The sequence below is a fragment of the Equus przewalskii genome, chromosome 30 (assembly GCF_037783145.1).
Source record: "Equus przewalskii isolate Varuska chromosome 30, EquPr2, whole genome shotgun sequence".
NCBI classification, from domain to species: Eukaryota; Metazoa; Chordata; class Mammalia; order Perissodactyla; family Equidae; genus Equus; species Equus przewalskii.
The window spans coordinates 21476458-21494673 of record NC_091860.1 but is presented as its reverse complement, the minus strand read 5'-3'; the positions used below and the strand labels follow the sequence as shown (position 1 = coordinate 21494673).

The window sequence follows — 18216 nt, the reverse complement described above, 5'->3', positions numbered from 1 at the left end:
TCAAATGTTCCTTAAGGTTTGAGTGAAGCTGCCAAATTAGTCCAGATTCAGTGCAAGGTAAATTACAGCAGAAGCCACAAGTGAAAAGTGAAGAGAGCTAACCCGAATAGGGCAGATATTCAAAATTTATTAAAATTTACTTATTATTAACCATAATTTATTTTAAAAAAAGAAAGAAGGAAAGAAGAAAAAAAGAAAAGGAAAGGTTCCTTAAAACCTACCAAAGTTCACAAGAAAAATACTGCCATGAAATTTATGAAAATTCTGGCCCAATATTTTGCCATGATTTAAAAAATACTAAAGGAATCCTAAAAGAAGAAATGAGGAAGGGAACACTAGGAAGAAAAGGCTTTGCAGAATGCTAAGAGGCGGAGGATGGAAAAAGACATTGAAAAAAGTGATTACAGTCATGCGTCGCTTAACAACAGGTATATGGTCTGAGAAATGTATATTAGGCAATTTTGTTGTTGTGCGAACATCACAGAGTGCACTTACACAAACCTAGATGGCATAGCCTACTACACACCTAGGCTCTATGGTATAATCTTATGGACCACTGTCATATATGCACTCCATCGTTGACTGAGATATCATTATGTGGCACATGACTGTAGTGAGAACATGACAGCTAGAAAATAAGCAAAGGACATTCAACATATGCATAAGTGAAGTACCTAAAAATAAAACCAAAACAGGAAAGCAGAACAAGTATTTAAAGATATTTAAAAATTAAAATCAGGAAAACTTCCCTGAAGTATGCAATATGAAAACTGAAAGGGCATGGAGAATGGCCCAAAATGATCAACACCAAGGCATACCTATCCTAGGAAAGCCACTGGATTTAGTAGAGAAAGAATTACTTGGGAAGTCATATAAACGACCAAGTCAATTACAGAGAAGAAAAGGGAAAAAAAAGACAGCTGGCCTCAGATTTCTCCACAGCAATACCAAGTGCCAGATGACTCTGGGGTAATATCTGCAAGATATTTAAGAGAAAAGGGTCATAGATCCTATCAGAGGCTAAGCTGTCCTGCAAGTAAAAAGTCCACAGATACATCATTCTGAACATACAAGAATTTGAGGGATATTTTTTCCCAAAAACTCTTCTGGAGAAAATTAGTAGAAGATAAACTTCAGCAAATCAATAGATAACTGGGGAACCCAGAGAAAGAGGGCTGGCAGGGACATGGAATATTTTAAATTGTAGAATTAAGATAAAAAGAAATGAGGAGATTAGAGTGACAAACTGGAATGTAAATGCTATATTCCCTATCAGGATGTATTATCAACAGAAATAAAACAAAGAGGAAAGATGGAAAGGAAGACAGAAAGTCAAGTAAGTTTGCTGCTTGCCTACTTGAAGTGCTGAAAGTTAAATATCATGCAAAGCTCACAAATCAAATAATACAAGTGTAAGCACATTTAACAGTAAAAAAGGAAAATATTAAGGAAGATAACATTACTGACTAATATCAGATGGGTGATGAGAGGGAGTGAGAAGAAAGGAAGAAGAGAGCACAAGCTAATTTTAGCATTACTCATGGTAAGGAACAACGGAGACTGTCTAAATAAATGATCACTAAGCAAACCTACACTCATAACAGCAACTACTGAAATAAAAACACAAACCTTCCTAAAATCAGACAACACGTACACCCACAGATGTACACCAAATAAACAATACAAACAGATCACACAATGAAAAACTTCAAAAAAACTAAACCAAAAAGGAAAATAATATAGCAGAACTCAGACCAATCACACTGATATTACCAAAAATGTAAACAGTCTAACTTACTTAAAACATTTTCAGAATGGATCTCAAACTAAAATTCAATTCAATAACGTACAAAAGAGACTCAACTAAAATAAAGTTATTCTGAAGACTGAATATAAAGGGGCAAAAGTATACAGGAAAAATGCAAATAGAAAGAATGTGGAAGTCGCAATCTTAATATCAGATAAGGTAATAACTCAGGCCAAAAAAGCGTGAGACAAAGACGAACACTTTATGATGATAAAGGGTGCAATTCACGAGATGGAAGTTTTATCCTCACACCAAATAACACAACAGTAACGTTCAGAAAGCTGCAATCATAGTAATTACTAGGAGAAATGACACACATCAACAATAGTTGTCTTTAATTCACCTCTCTCAGCCCATGACCTCTGGGCAAGTGGACAAAAAAGGTCAAGAAAATGGAAAACCTTAATAAAATAGTTATTTAATAATACAAACCGGCCCAATCAATACATTTAACTATGCACCATAAAAACAAAGAATGTAATCTTTTTAAAAACTGCTAGCGGAATGTACATGAAAACTGACTATATATTAGGCCACAAAGAAAATTTCAAAAAATTCCAAAAAGTAAAAATAATAGATAGTATTCTCCAATCACAGTGCAATAAAAATACAAATTATTAACCAAGTCAGAAAATAAAAAACAAAAAAATTCCACTCCCTGGAAATTTCAAACCTCTCTCAAACATCTCCTTAGGTAACAAAGGAAATACAAAACTGAAATTGGAGAATTTCTAGAAAACATAAAAACAGAAATCACCACACGTCAGAACTAAGAGAGAGAGCAAAAACCATGCTCAGAGAACAACAATATATATTAAATGCCAAAAAAGGAACAAAATGAATCAGAGAAATAAAGATTAATAAAGATAAAAGCCAAAAATAATGAGTAAAAAACAGTAAAACAGTAGAATACATAAATAATAAATCCAGAAGGTTTTTTTTTTTGATGAAAAAAACTAAAATGGATAAATCACTAGCTAACATAATCAAGAGGAGAAAAAAGAAAAGGGAAGTACAAATACAGCACTGCTTGTAATGGCAAAGACCAGAATGTCCAAAATGGTTAAATATAGTACATTCATTAAAAAAACATTTCAGGTTTAAAAGAAAAGAACAGGGGAAATTTTTGTGTATTGATATAAAAAGATCTCCAAGATATGTTAAGTGAAAAAAGTTCAGAACAAGAGGTACAATAAGCTACCCTTGTGTAAAAAACAGGAAATATCAGAATCTATAATTGCATTTCCTTGTACATGCAAAAGAAACTTTGGAAGGATACACAAGAATCAAGAGAGTAGCTTCCCACAGTTAGGAGTGACAACTGGGCAAACACAGAGACAAGGATAGGAAGGATACTTTTCAGCATACAACGTTTTAGACTTCTGAGTTTGGAGTCCTGTGAAGGTATTACTTATTTTTTAAAATAAAATTTTAAATTTGCATATGACCAAAATTACATTAATTCATCAAATACTGTAAAGCATTTACTGTGTAGCAAAAACTACACTTGGTATTGGAGATATACAAAATGAAAAGATCTAGTCCTTTCTTTTAAAGACCTCACAGCTTTTACAGCTCAGTATGGATATAGGCAGCTAACCAACACCGGGATACGACGTGCCTAATCCTTTGGATGAAGACGTCACGTTGAAAGTGCCATCAAAGAGTACTTATAGCTACAAAAGGAAGTAAGGACGGCTGTTGAGAGAAGATAGCTCCTATGCTGAAACTTGAAGAGTGAGTCAGAGATGTTCAGTGGAAAAATAAAGGATATCCAGATAGAGCAGAAAACAGAGTGTTGGAAATAGAAAGAGCAAATGGTATTCAAGAAATCATTACGGATGACGATTTTGCAAGAGGAAGAGTGCCTAGAATCAAGACTGAAGAAGTTGAAGAGGGGCTAGATAGGAAAGGGCATTAAATATCAGGTTATATGATTGTATCACCTTCTACCTGTCATTGTTGTGCTAAGCGCTGGGGGTAAAGAAGTAAACGTGGCCTCCTTCCTGCAGCTTAGTCTAGAGGACAATGTCCTGGGAAACCAAGAAAGAGGTTTCTGCGATGGCTGGAAGCTGTGACCTCTCCTGTCTCTGGCTCTCTGCACACAGTGTTGCCTCTATCAGAAATGCTCTCCCTACATTCCCTTTCCTCAGCCATCCGTAGCCCAGCTAACTCCTTTCTCAGGACTCAGATTAGACGACCCTTGTTCCAGGCAGCCTTCTGACTCCTAGGACTAAATCAATCAGTTTCACTTGCTCTATACTTCAAAGCATGCTGTGATTCTTCTCGGTAACTGCACTTAGAATTCTTTGTCTTTCTTCCTCTCGGAACTGTAAATTGTGCGAATACCAGAGCCCAATCTGTCTTGTTCACCACTGCATCTCCAGCATCAATCACAGTATACAGGAGACTCTTAATGAATTACTTAATGAATGAATAAATTTTAGAACACAATTTAATCTTTCCTGATCATTCAGGCTGATTACAAGAAACCTAAATTATATTTACACATTTAATTTATATTAAAATTATACATTTCAGGTATATAAGACAACGTCTCTTCCTCATGGCTCCAGAATGCTATGATGCATTTTAAGTACTTGTATCTTTATTTTTTTTTCCTCTCCTCTCAAACCATGAGCTGTCATTTCCTACTACTTTCAAGTCTATGCTTCTAGCAGATCCAAACTACTTCTAATTTGCAGCTATCTGCTGAGCTAAGCAGATAAATTCAGTCATAAAGGATATAATTGGCATAAGATGAAATAATACTGTATAGTTTTTGAGAACTTTTTTGGGGGGGGGTTGGGAGAGAGTGGGATGGACTGAGGATACAGGGAGACAAGATGCTCTTTTATAAGTAAACTACTTAAATATCACTGTATGATTTCTTTTGTTAACAAAGCCTTTTATTTTTGCTAACTTTGGTTTATTCTATGAAATATAAGTCCAGATAATTGTTACTATGTTTCTTCATTCAAATAAACAGGTGCAAAGAAAAATATAAAAGTAAACATTCCACTGTATAATGTAAAGAATCACTTGAAAAAAATGGGTCCAAGATATTGAGGGAAAAAATATTTTGAGTTTTCATCAATTCAAAGTGTATACTTTTCCCCATTTACAGACATATGAAAGCGGAATGTGTTTCACAATCAAAGCCTTTAAAGTAATATACAATATTTTTCTCCTTTTTGGTTGTACGTAAAATAATGGCGCACCTTATAACTGATGGCACCTTAGATTTGATGAAATGCAGTATATAATTTTATACATAAAAATATTCATCTATATAATTGAGATCTCAACTAGAAAAGTCTTAGTTATCTACTCACTATATTAGCACATTCCATCTTTCTTGCCCCACCAAAATGAAAACCCAAATGGTCGTATTAATGATGCTCACAGGAGATAAAAACTAGTATGAAAGAAAAAAGAAACGTAGTGATTTAGTTTCACTGAGAAATCTTACCACTAAGAGATCATGGGCCTCTACCAATGAATGGACCAAATTAAAATTCTGAGTGAGAAAACTTTAGGGAAATCTCTCAGAGTCCTTATCTTTTGGGGAGAGTATCTATCTTAGCTATGTTGTTAACAAAATTCTTTATTTATTCATTCTTGACTAAACAGAAATGGATGTCCTCCAGGTTCCTAAGGCCAACAGTCTATGAGGGGTCCTGAAATATGCAGCTGAAGTAGGGGTTTTAATGTGGTGTAATTTAGAGCATTAGAGCTCTCTAAAAGCATTACGCAACTGAATATGCTTCTTGAATTACTAGCAACATAATCACTAATGTGACTTCCAATCCTAAAGTATCATACTTACCCAAAAAACTTGAAATTTTTCATTAAAACACAACTGTAAGAATTAGATACACTCAAATAGTCAGGACTTTACATAAAATAAGAACTCTCCAAAAAACTTATATGCCATTACTATTTTTTCTCCTCAGAAGCAAAAATGTAAACCAATTGCTTCTAGCACTGATTAAGTTATTATTCTTATTCTTATCCAGTTACTATTATTCTTAAACATTTTTTCTTAAAATAATAGGTAAGCAACAGAAGAAATATTTCCACTAGAGCTAATGAACAAAAGAACAAAAATCAATGAGAAACAAGATGTAGAAAATATGCTAATAATAATATTTGCTGACAAGGGATATTTTTGGAGAGATAATTAAATAAGAACTTCGATCTTACAATCATCACTGCAGAATAACAACACCAACAAGTGACTCTTGTTTTTTTAATACCTACCTTTGTCTGGGAACTATAAAGAGTGCCCGCACCAACTTCTTCCTATTTGCTTTTGTGTTCATGTTCATGCAAAAATCCATTGCTGCCTATAGGAGAAAAAGCAAACTGTTTTCTTAAAAAAAAAAAAAAAATTCAATTTAGCTACTGAAAGCAGAAATCCTGCATGCTACAATGGACTTCAATTTGTTCCTAAACATTTCAAAATAGTTTTAAGACACTAGTATTGTAAGCATATCTCAAACTAAAAGATCATTAAGCTTAAACTCTTCTCTCCTTATGTATCTCAAAATATGCACATCATAAACTTTTTAACTGCAACCTAGTGTTAACAGAACTTTGAATGGGTAGATTGAAGACCTACACGAGATGTTTGGCAAATAATTATATGAGATGTACAATCGATGCCTCTGGCCTCATTAATGTCAAGCAAACCAATGGTAATATTGGGAGAGTTTTTTGATAGAATTAGAAAGTAGCAAGAATAGCTACCAGGAGCCAAGTAAATTACTAATGCTAATAAGGATAACCAAAAAGGAATAAAGAGAAACTAGGTATGAGAGAGAGGCTGATTAGTCCCAGGAACATGTAAGAATAAGTGTCTCAACATTAACTAAAAAGGTTTAGTGTCGATAATCAGATTTGGTAACTTAAACTAAAGAAACCACATCATAGGACTGTAAGAAATACCCACAATTGTTATTTAGTATTGCAATCCACTCTTCTATATTTTAATAACAAAAATGTGTTCGATATTTCATTAATATGTCTAACATCTAATATAAGTGTAAAAGAAAAGCTTAGGAGAGTGTATCTTCTGGGGAGCCACTGAAAAACAAAAATATGAGTAATTGGTATTTTTAAAATACAGGCATGTATATTTTTAAAATGTTAAAAAGATTTCAGAATATTTGGTTTAAGAAATAAGTTTAAGCTATACTTTAAAAAGGAAGAAACTATCATCAAATATCCTTTTGAGTATCTCAAATATTTTCCTTTCATGGGTTCACATGACGATTTTATCATTAATTTCAATCTTTAGGTAGATATGATGATCAGATACAAATAAAAGATCCACAGATTTCCCTTAACTATAAAGGATTTCTACTCCTCACTATAGACAGCAACGCAATGAAAACTCATTTAGTTAAAACTTTTGATGAAGTAAATGGCACAACTAATGATGACTAGATTCTAATCCAGGAAACTAACACGCCTTGAAAGTATTTGCCAAGACTGAAACTCTACATCAATATTAGTCAAGAAAGTAAAATGAATTTAAATTTTTTCTTCTGTTTGTAAAGGGAGTATAAGAAATGTTATTAAACTTGATACTTTATAATATTAGAACTTATTACAGCTAATTAGAATAACGACAAGAAAAGCTGAAAATACCCTAAAATTCCTTCAAGCAATTCATCCACATGAAACACTGAAAAATCTGGACCTAGTAATAAAAATCCCAAAGGTTATGTACTCAGAAAAGAAAACCGGTTGACCCTGGAAAACTACACACACACACACACACACACACCCCCCTCTCAAATCATCATTTTTGAAAAATATAATACTAAAAAAATTTTTAAGTGGCTAATAATGGCCTATGTTTCAACATAAATTAGGAGACAAGAAAAACAAAAAGTATTTCAATAACTATCTTAGAATATTGTCCTTTAAAATATATACAAACTTGGTATCTATCTGAATAAATTTTATAAAAATAGAGAAGGCAATAAATACTTTGGCTACCACAACAATCAAAAGCCAGTTAGATGGAAAAAACCTACAATGTTCAAAATTCTCCACAGCTTAGTAGGAGTTCATAAAGCATGTCAATGCCTGGTACACCCAGTAGGGGTTCAATAAATACAAAGAATAAATGAATAAAAGACTACATAAGTGGAAAAACTGCCAGACTTAATAAATTTGAGGAAATTAAAAAGAAAAAAAGTTTCCCGTGTACATTACTTCTTGGAACCAATCCTGCTGTATGAGGAGAAGTGGAAGCAAAGGCCTTGCCTTGGTGTCTGTCTGCCTGGATTGCAACTGCTGCCTGACAACTCAATAAGCAGCTTTTTGAAAACTTGTTTCAAAATATTTTAGGTAAATGAAAGACAGTTCAACAATTTTTTTATTTTATTAAATAAAAATAAATTCTTCTGATTACCAAACGCATGCAGAAATAGCACTACCATAAAAGATATTATCCACAAAAGTCACCTAAAAGAAATCTTCACTTTGGGTTATATATTGTTACATAATTTTTTTTTTTTACAGATTGGCACCTGAGCTAACAACTGCTGCCAATCTTTTTTTTTTTTTTTTCTGCTTTATCTCCCCAAATCCCCCCTGTACACAGTTGTATATCTTAGTTGCAGGTCCTTCTAGTTGTGGGATGTGGGATGCCGCCTCAACGTGGCCTGACGAGCGGTGCCAGGTCCGCAACCAGGATCCAAACCCTGGGCCGCCGCAATGGAGCACACAAACTTAACCACTCGGCCACGGAGCCAGCCCCGTTACATAATTTTTAAATTCAAATAATTCTTAGACTTTTCTATTTCCCAAATACTTTTCCCTCTTAAGCCTTTTGGACCTTTGCCAATATATATGGAAGAACTTCCTTTCATGAGGAAGCTGACTCCCAGAGGAACCCACTGGGGTCCAACAGGGAAAAGTGGCCCCTATTTTTCATCTGACCCTCAGAAAGCTAACTCAGAATGTAATACACTGTCATTACTGGCAATAGCTCTTAACACCAAGCTGGGCACTACAGCAGGCTTTCCAACACCGACGCACAACAGTAATGTTACTAGTACACAGCTGATGAGACACTTCCCACCTCAACTTTCAGGACAGTCTCAAACTAGGGCAGGCGGGGAGCAGGGCTGCCAGGGTCTCTCTCTCTCTTTCATCTTCTGTTTATATCCAATGAATATGTGAAAATTTAGCAGGGGAAAGATTCAATCGTATCCCAAATTTAAAAAAATAAGCAACTGTTTAAGAGGTGTTTTCTGCTATATTCTATAGAAGAAAGACAAAAAGAGACTCTCTTAAGAAAACAGAAACAAATGCTGCAATTTTTTAAAAACTGTACATTGACCCAATCACTCTAGGAAGTAAGCCAACTTGGAATTAGAGTTTCAAGCCTATATGATTATATGAAGAGTGACTGAAATACATCTAAGTCATCTGAAGAAAAGCTAAATAAGCTGAAAGTGGAAAAATAACCTAACTTCTATAGTTCTCTACAGAAGACCCTCAAAGCATTATGGGGGAAAAAAGGATAAAAGATTATATTGTATTTTGACCAAAAAAATGGCCTAAAGCAACGATATCAAACTTTGGGTCTCAAGAGCCCTTCACACTCTTAAAAATTAAGGACCTGAAAAAACTTTATGTGGGTTACATTTATCGGCATTTTCTGTATTAGAAATTAAAACTAAGAAATTTTAAAAATATTAATTCACTTAAAAATACCAATAAACCTATTAGTTGTTAACAGTTTGTGGAAATAATTATATTTTTGAAAATGAAAAAATAATTAGTGACAGAAGAATTGTACTCTTTTAGAAGATAGCCAGATTCTCATATCTAGTTACACATTCAATCTGTTGTGACGTGCTGTTCTGGATGAAGATTATGACGAAAATCCAGCTTCATACATATATATAGCTGGAAAAGGGAGGTACAGTTTAATATCCTTCTCAATAATTGTTGATATTCTCTGATACCAGACCAGAACTTGACAAGTGGTAGTTTCTTAAGGATCAGCTGCAACGTGGAATCTGAAAGCATATCAACATTAGTCTGTCTTGCACTTTGAGTGCACCTTCAAGACCTGAGCAAGACTGTGTTAACACTGTGTACTGGTCACTTAGAACAAGGGTTCACCGAGCTGAACGGATCTTCCAAACACATACATGAGAATTTTAGATTACATCATTTAATATTACCACCAATCTCCTCAGAATAGTCTCATCAATAAAGTGTCTTGAGAAAAGAATTAGGAGTTGTAAAGCTTATGGTGGCAGATACAGTTTTCCAAAATTCTAATTCTGTTGAAAACTCAAATTTGTTCACTGGCAATAAATACTCTTAGTGGTTTTCCTTGAAGTGAGAGAGGCTCACCTTATCAGTTAGAAAACTGCCTGCTAAACAGCCAACTTTGAGTAACCACAGTTCGTCCATCAGTTCTTTCAAGTAAAAATGGTATTCTATGAAAAAAGCAACTAGTTCAGCTTGCAACTCAAACGAGCACACAAGTGGTTTTTCTCAAGACAACCTTGAGACAGCAGAAGTGCTTTACATGTCCTTCCCATTTCGTCAGTTTAAAAGGATGAGTACTCAAAGGTTGAAATGAAACAAAATCACTAATTTTTATGAATTCATCAAGGAGGTTCTTAAGTGAGACTGGCAGTGTTTTTTTGATTGCAAATGCATGACAGTGAAGAATACTTCACTACTAGTACAGTTTCCTACCACTGCACCTTGATTCATGCTAAAATGCCAGCAGCTTTACCTATCATTACTTTTGCAAATGTCAAAAACAGTGAAAAACAAAAACAAAACCTAGTATCAGTATGAAAAACTTTGACTTTATAGACCCCTTAAAGTGCCTTGGAAGATACCAGGAATCTACACAGCACACTTTAAGAACTTCTGGTCTAAAACAGTTTTTTCCAAACTGTAGGGTCCCAATGTGAAGGGGAAAGGTGTCAAGCCAACAGGATTCTAGAGACATTTCCACCTCCAAATAGAACATCTACCAATTGGCTTCAATTTTATGTGTTTGCTTTGGATTCCTATATAAGGTGACATTTGAAGAAATAGTTCATTCCATGGCTAAAACAGTCTGAAAACCACAGACATTCCTAGTTAGAGCTATCCTACAAGGTCTACGTGTTTTAGTGAAGTTACATAGAGACAGTCATACCTTGTCTATCAGATCTCGGTTGACACAGTTGGGCAACTGTTGGAGGAAAGCATCTACTATGAGCTTGAGATGAGATCCAGTGCTGGCTTCTTCATCCTCTTGTTCTAAAATAAAATTAGTTTTTAAATGGGTCAAAAAATACAGAGAGCATATAAGAATAAAAATATCCAATTATAAGTTATTTAAGAAATAATCAATCTACAACACTTTCCTTAAGGACTTACAAAAAACTGAGGCATGTTTTGAGATATCACCCTAGAAAGCCTGGCTGTCTCTAGAATAACTCCAAGTCACTACAGTCTTTCAGATATCAACCATAAAAAGGCAAACTTTTGCATTAGACACAAAATCTTAATCATAAATTGCATGTAGTTTTACAATAAATCTGTTATTTTTATCTGCTGAATATTCCTTCCCCCATGTCTTCAAGTAACGTCACTCTCATTGCTTGCCTCTAAAGGCAATCCACAGGATTCTGATGGGGAACGGTGCCAAAGTACAGCACACCATCATTCCTCTCAGCTACAGGTAAGCAAGACACAGGACTAGCCATGTCCTTCCATGATACTTATATACAGGAAACGGGAGAGAATCTCTCTTTTCCTTTGATGTCTAGCTGGGATGATTTGAGCCTGGGGCAGCCTCCAGCCATGCCCACCCTCTCTTCAAGACATGGGGAAAGAATTTGCAGTAAGAAACAATAAAGCTAACAGAGAAAAAAGCAATACTGGCAAAAGGTATCCTTCTAATAAAGCATCCTAACTAATAAACTTGCTAGGAAGTACTTAGGAAATAATTAAACTGTAGTATTTTTATTACTAAATAGAAAACATTCCTCAATTATAAAGACAGAAAAATTATCACAGATGAACCAATATACTAGTTGTCTTTTTATCTCTCAAGCATTTCAGAGTAACTTTCAAATATATTTACGTTAAGATTGTAAAGACTATATCACAGAATTAAAATACATTCAGGACAATGCTGGCAAGTAGAGGAGTATAAGAAATATCTATTAAGATATTTAGAGTTCAGATGACTAAAGCTTGCAATCACATAATATAGCACATGTAGTGCTTCTGTTCTAAATCAAATGCCAAAACAGTAACAGCCTGAAAACAACAAGAAAACAGGGTATTAAAGAGTAAAGATACATATTCTTACGCAAGAGCTTTGTGCATAAAAACTATTCAAAAATTAAAATTTGGGGTAAAATAGTGCTTACTTACCTTGCTCATCAAGAAGTTTCTTTGTAAGATCTTCAGCTTCATCGCCACCCTCTAACTCCAAAGTGTCATCACTAATTTCTAGGTTCTCCAACTCAAGTTCTAAATCATCGGGACTTGATACTTCCTTACTATCCTTAGGTTCTTTTGCCTCTGTTCGAAAATAAAGAAGCAGTATCTCTGAATTAAAAGTCATATTGAAATCCTGCTGCAAAAATAGATAAGGATTCTCAAATTTGCAATAAATTTCAGATATTCAGACTATAAAACACAATAAGCTCACTGAGAACAAAGACCATAACTTCTTTGATTCTACGTGCCATCTGTTCACTGAAGGAATGAACAAATGGATAGATGGATGGATGGATGGCTAGAAGGGTGAATGGAGAAATACACAGCATGAGGATTTGTGGTAAACATAAGGGGAAAAGAAAGTTGATTATATAAAGTGGACTCAGTTTAAGGAGGGTCTCAAACTCCAAGATGAGTTCAGACTTTCTCTTTTACTCAGTATGACCTTTGCCAGATCATGAACAGGAGATAACATTTAAATGTAATGTGATGTAAAAATTAACTTACCAACAATATACAAGATCACTTAGACAGGAAAGACCAATTAGGAAAACATCCTTATAATTTAGATGTCAAGGGTTGGAGGATGCCAAAAAATGCAACAAAACAAAGGATAATGGCCAGGAACTGGTAAAAGGCTAAATAGGAAGGATGAAAAAGAACTAAACCTCATTTTAACAAGACTGACTGCTGCGTGAATAGGTAATTGCCAGTTCACTATACTAGCCTTACCTGAGTTTGCAAGTTTTCGTTAAGTAAAAAACTCGACTTGAAGAATTTATGCTTAAAAGAGTGGTGAAGTTAGTGTAAACGACTGAAATTGTTATACTTCTCAGCCTCATCTTCTCTTACAGTCTCTAATCTTATAATTTCTGTATTGAAAGTGGAAATGTTTTACTGATACTTGATGCCATACTTTATTTGGGAGAATCAAAGCTCTAACTAGTATGGATTGGTTTTGCTGCCTCTAAATGGAGACAGACTATTTTCTCATTCACTCATGGTTTCATTCAACTAACATTTAAACTTTTCCTACAGGCGAAAGTACTGTTCTAAGTGCCAATGATACAATTTTGACTGTATCAGACAAAATCCCCTGCCCATATGGAGCATACACTCACTCCCCAGGGTCCCCTGATGTCTGGCAAGCAAAAAATAAAAGTTTACTGATTAGCCACTATGTAGTCAGAATGACGCTAAGCTGTTGAACATTCAGAAAAAGCTTAAAATGTGACCCTTGCTATCAAGAAATGTACCATCTACCTGAGGAAATTAAACTAATATGCATGTGGGAGTCAAGAGGGGTATGGGGAGGAGGGGGTTCCAAGCAGAAAAAGAGAACAATGTATGAAGGCCATGAGGCAAGAGGACTGGCCTGCTGCAGACTGAAAAGGAGAAAAAACTAAGGGGAATGTGGTAACAGATAAAGCTGGAAAGAAAGACTTGAACCAAACTATGCAAGGTCCTGGAGACTATGTCAACAAGTTTACATTATATTCCAAATAAATGTAAGGCCATTAAAAGATATTAGGGAGGCTGGGGCTGACCCTGTGGCCAAGCAGTTAAGTTCGCGCGCTCCGCTGCAGGCGGCCCAGTGTTTCGTTGGTTCAAATCCTGGGCGTGGACATGGCACTGCTCATCAAACCACGCTGAGGCAGCGTCCCACATGCCACAACTAGAAGGACCCACAATGAAGAATATACAACTATGTACCAGGGGCTTTGGGGAGAAAAAGGAAAAAAATAAAATCTTAAAAAAAAAAAAAAAGATATTAGGGAGGAGAATCAAAAGCCTAGTGAGAGTGACATCAGCATCATGGAGGAGTGAGTTCTCCCGGCAATCTCTCTCCGCCACGATACAACAAAAAAAGACATTCATAGTCCAATAGAGGACATCCATACAACACAAAAGACGTCTGAGAGACCCATGCAGCCATATGTCGGAGGGTAGACAGGCTGGAGCCCCCCTTGGAGGAGGTGGAATGGGATAAGAGAAAACTTTTCTCCCTCCCCAAAAGACTGCTATTCAGGACTGTGCACAGCCTCCAAGAAGGAAGGAAGTGGGGAGGGGACACCCATTCGTAGGAACATCAAAGATTCCCAAGGTCCCTCACAGCCTATGGGGAAGCCCCCTACTGGGGTGAAAGTTATCATGGGGGGGTGACCTCATCAAGCCAACACCCCAGGAGAGCAGACTGAGAGAGCATGCAGAAGAAAGCACCCCACCCTCCAACCCACCCAACACCAGCTCCAGCACCTGGGATCCTGGTGGAACACAGAGGGCTCAGAATATGTGGCTCTTCACCCCCACCCAGTGGAGACAGCTGGTAACTGCAACCAAATAATACCAGGATGCTAAAGAACAAAGCCACGTAGTATAGCAGTATCAAAAATAATATTAAATCTCCAGACCAGAAAGAAAATGACCAGAAATCAGTCCTGAAGATATAGAAATATGTGATCTAAATGACAGAGAATTCAAAAAAGCTATCATCAAAAAACTCAAGAAGTTAAAAGAGAATGTAGAGAAACAATTGGACGAGTTCAGGAGATACTTCACAAAGAGATTGAAACCATAAAGAAGAATCAATCAGAAATATTGGAGATGAAAGACAATTGATGAGATAAAACAAAATATGGATTCCCTGAACGTTCAAGGGGACATCATAGAGGAGTGAATCAGCGTAACTGAGGATAGACATGTTGTAATGCTCCCGATAGAGGAGACAGAACTAAGACTAAAAAGAAATGAAGAAAGTCTCCAAGAAATATCTGACTCAATTAGGAAATGCAGCATAAGAATTACAGGTATTCAAGAGGGAGAAGAGGAGGAGAATGGAGCAGAAAGCTTGTTCAAAGAAACAATAGCTGAGAAGCTCACAAACCTGGGGAAGGAGATAGAAATTCATGTAGATCTCTTAAATTTGTCAATGGAAAAAGACCTACTGAAAGACATATAGTAATGAAACTGGGGAAAGTGAATGACTAAGAAAAAATACTAAGGGCAGCAAGGCAGAAGAAAATAATCTACAAAGGAACCCTCATCAGGCTTTCAGCGGATTCCTCTGCAGAAACCTCACAGGCTAGGAGAGACTGGAATGACATATCCAAATCTTTGAAGGACAAAAACTTTCAGCCAAGAATACTCTATGCAGCAAAAACATCCTTCAGATATGATGGAGAAATAAAAACTTTCCCAGATAAACAAAAGCTAAAGGTATTTGTAGCCACAAGACCCTTCCTACAAGAAATCCTCAAGAAGGCCCTTATACCTGAAAAAAAAAGGTGGGGGGGGGGAGAAAGACGTTGCAAAGCACAAAGTAAGGAGATAAATAGGTGGCCAAAATCAGAAAATTGTAGCTATACATCAGAACAGGTCAGCAAATACTCAAGTATAACATTAAAGATAAAGGGAAGAAAAACACCAAAAACAAAGATAATCTTGCCATTTTAACCACAAACTCACAACACAAGATGGAATAAGATGTGAGAAAAACAACTTAGGAGGGGAAGAGGAAAGAGACTGAATCGGTTTAGTCTAAGGAAATAAGAGGCCATGAGAAAATGGACTATCTTATCTACGAGATTTTGAACACAAACCTCATGGTAATCACTAAACAAAAAAGCAGACCAGAGATACAAATAATAAATACAGAGAAAACAAAGAAACACAACATAAAAAACTGCATAACTCAATTGGTAGATCAAAATACACAGGATGAGAAACGAAGGAAATGCAGGAGAAATGGAAAACAAGTGATAAAATGGCAGCATTAAGCCCTCATATATAGATAATCACCCTAAATGTAAATGGATTGACTTCTCCAATAAAAAGACACAGAGCGGCAGGATGGATTAAAGAACAAGACCCAACAATATGCTGCCTCCAGGAAACACATCTCAGCTCCAATAACAAACACAAGCTCAGAGTAAAGGGATGGAAGGTGATACTCCAAGCTAATGGCAAACAAAAGAAAACAGGTGTCACAATACTTATATCAGACAAGGTAGATTTTAAGATAAGACAGGCAAAGAGAGACAAAGAGGGGCAGTATATAATGATCAAAGGGACACTCCACCAAGAAGACATAACACTTACAAATATCTATGTACCCAACACAGGAGCACCAAAGTACATAAAGCAACTATTAACAAACCTGAAAGGAGATATTAATAATAACACAATAATAGGAGGGGACCTCAACACTCCACTCACATCAATGGACAGATTATCCAGGCAGAAAATCAACAAGGAAACAGTGAAATTAAATGAAAAGCTAGACCAGTTGGACTTAACAGACATATATAGAACACTCCATCCAAAAACAGCAGAATACACATTCTTCTCAAGAGCACACAGAACATTCTCAAGGATAGACCATATGTCGGGAAACAAGGCAAGCTGCAATAAATTTAAGAAGACTGAAATAATAACAAGCATCTTTTCTGATCACAATGCTATGAAGCTAGAAATTAATTACGAGAAAAAAGCTTGGATCAAATTCAGGACTTGAAGATAAGTCCTGAAACTATAAAACTCCTGGAAGATAATATAGGTAGTACACTCTTTGACGTCAAACTTAGAAGGCTCTTTTTGAATACCATGTTTCCGCAGACAAGGGAAAAAAAAGAAAAAAGAAACAAGTGGGACCTCATCAGACTAAAGAGCTTCTGCAAGGCAAAAGAAACAGGATCAAAACAAAAACACCCACCAATTGGGATAAAATATTTGCAAATCATATATCTGACAAGGGGTTAATCTCTATAATACGTAAAGAACTCACACAACTGAACCACAAAAAAGCAAACAGTTTGAACAAAAAAACAAACAGTCCAATCAAAAAATGGGCAGAGGATATGAACAGACATTTTTCCAAAGAACATAAACACATGGCCAATAAATACATGAAAAGATGTTCAACATCACTGATCATCAGGGAAATGCAAATCAAAACTACACTAAGATACCACCTAACACCCGTTAAAATGGCTATAATTGGGGCTGCCCGGTGGCTGAGTGGTTAAATTCGCAAGTTCCGCTTCGGCAGCCCAGAGTTTCACTGGTTCAGATCCTGGATGAGGACACGGCACCACTCATCAAGCCATGCTGAGGCAGCATCCTACATGCCACAACTAGAAGGACCTACAACTAGAATATACAACTATGTACTGGGGGCTTTGGCGAGAAGAAGAAAAAATAATAACAAGATTGGTAACAGATGTTAACGCAGATGCCTATCTTTGAAAAAAAAAAGGAAAGAATGGGTATAATCACTAAGACCAAAAATAACAAATGTTGGAGAAGGTGTGGAGAAAACGGAACCCTCATACACTGCTGGTGGGAATGCAAACTGGGGCAGCCACTATGGAAAACAGTATGGAGATTCCTCAAAAAACTAAAAATAGAACTACCATATGACCCAGGTATCCCACTACTGGGTATCTACCCAAGCAACTTGAAATCAACAATCTAAAGTAACATACCTACCCCTATGTTCACTGCAGCACTATTCACAATAGCCAAGACATGGAAGCAATCCAACTGCCCATCAACTGATGAATGGATAAAGAAGATACGGTGTATATATATACAATGGTATACTCCTCAGCCATAAAAAAAAGACTAAATCATCCTATTTGCAACAACATGGATGGACCTGGAGGGTATTATGCTTAGTGAAAGAAGCCACACTGAGAAAGACAAACACCATATGATCTCACTCATATGTGGAAGATAAACAAACACATGGACAAAGAGAACAGTTCAGTGGTTACCCGGGAAAGGGGGGTGAGGGGTGAGCACTGGGGGTGAAGGGGAGCACATATATGGTGACAGACAAGAAATAATGTACAACTGAAATTTCACAATGATGTAAAGTATTATGCACTCAATTAAAAAAAGATATTAGATAGGAGAGT

At 36.0% G+C, this 18216-nt stretch overlaps 1 protein-coding gene across 3 annotated transcripts in view; it reads right to left on the bottom strand.

The window, feature by feature from the left end:
• Positions 1-18216, bottom strand: part of UPF2 (UPF2 regulator of nonsense mediated mRNA decay) — a 112531-nt gene that overhangs the window by 61590 nt on the left and 32725 nt on the right. For all 3 annotated transcript variants that reach the window (XM_070601553.1, XM_070601551.1, XM_070601554.1), the window contains exons 6-8: positions 12230-12379; positions 11001-11104; positions 6071-6156 (exon numbers count right to left, since the gene is read on the bottom strand). In XM_070601553.1, coding sequence (XP_070457654.1) covers positions 6071-6156; positions 11001-11104; positions 12230-12379 — 340 coding nt within the window. The remainder of the gene's footprint in view (positions 1-6070; positions 6157-11000; positions 11105-12229; positions 12380-18216) is intronic.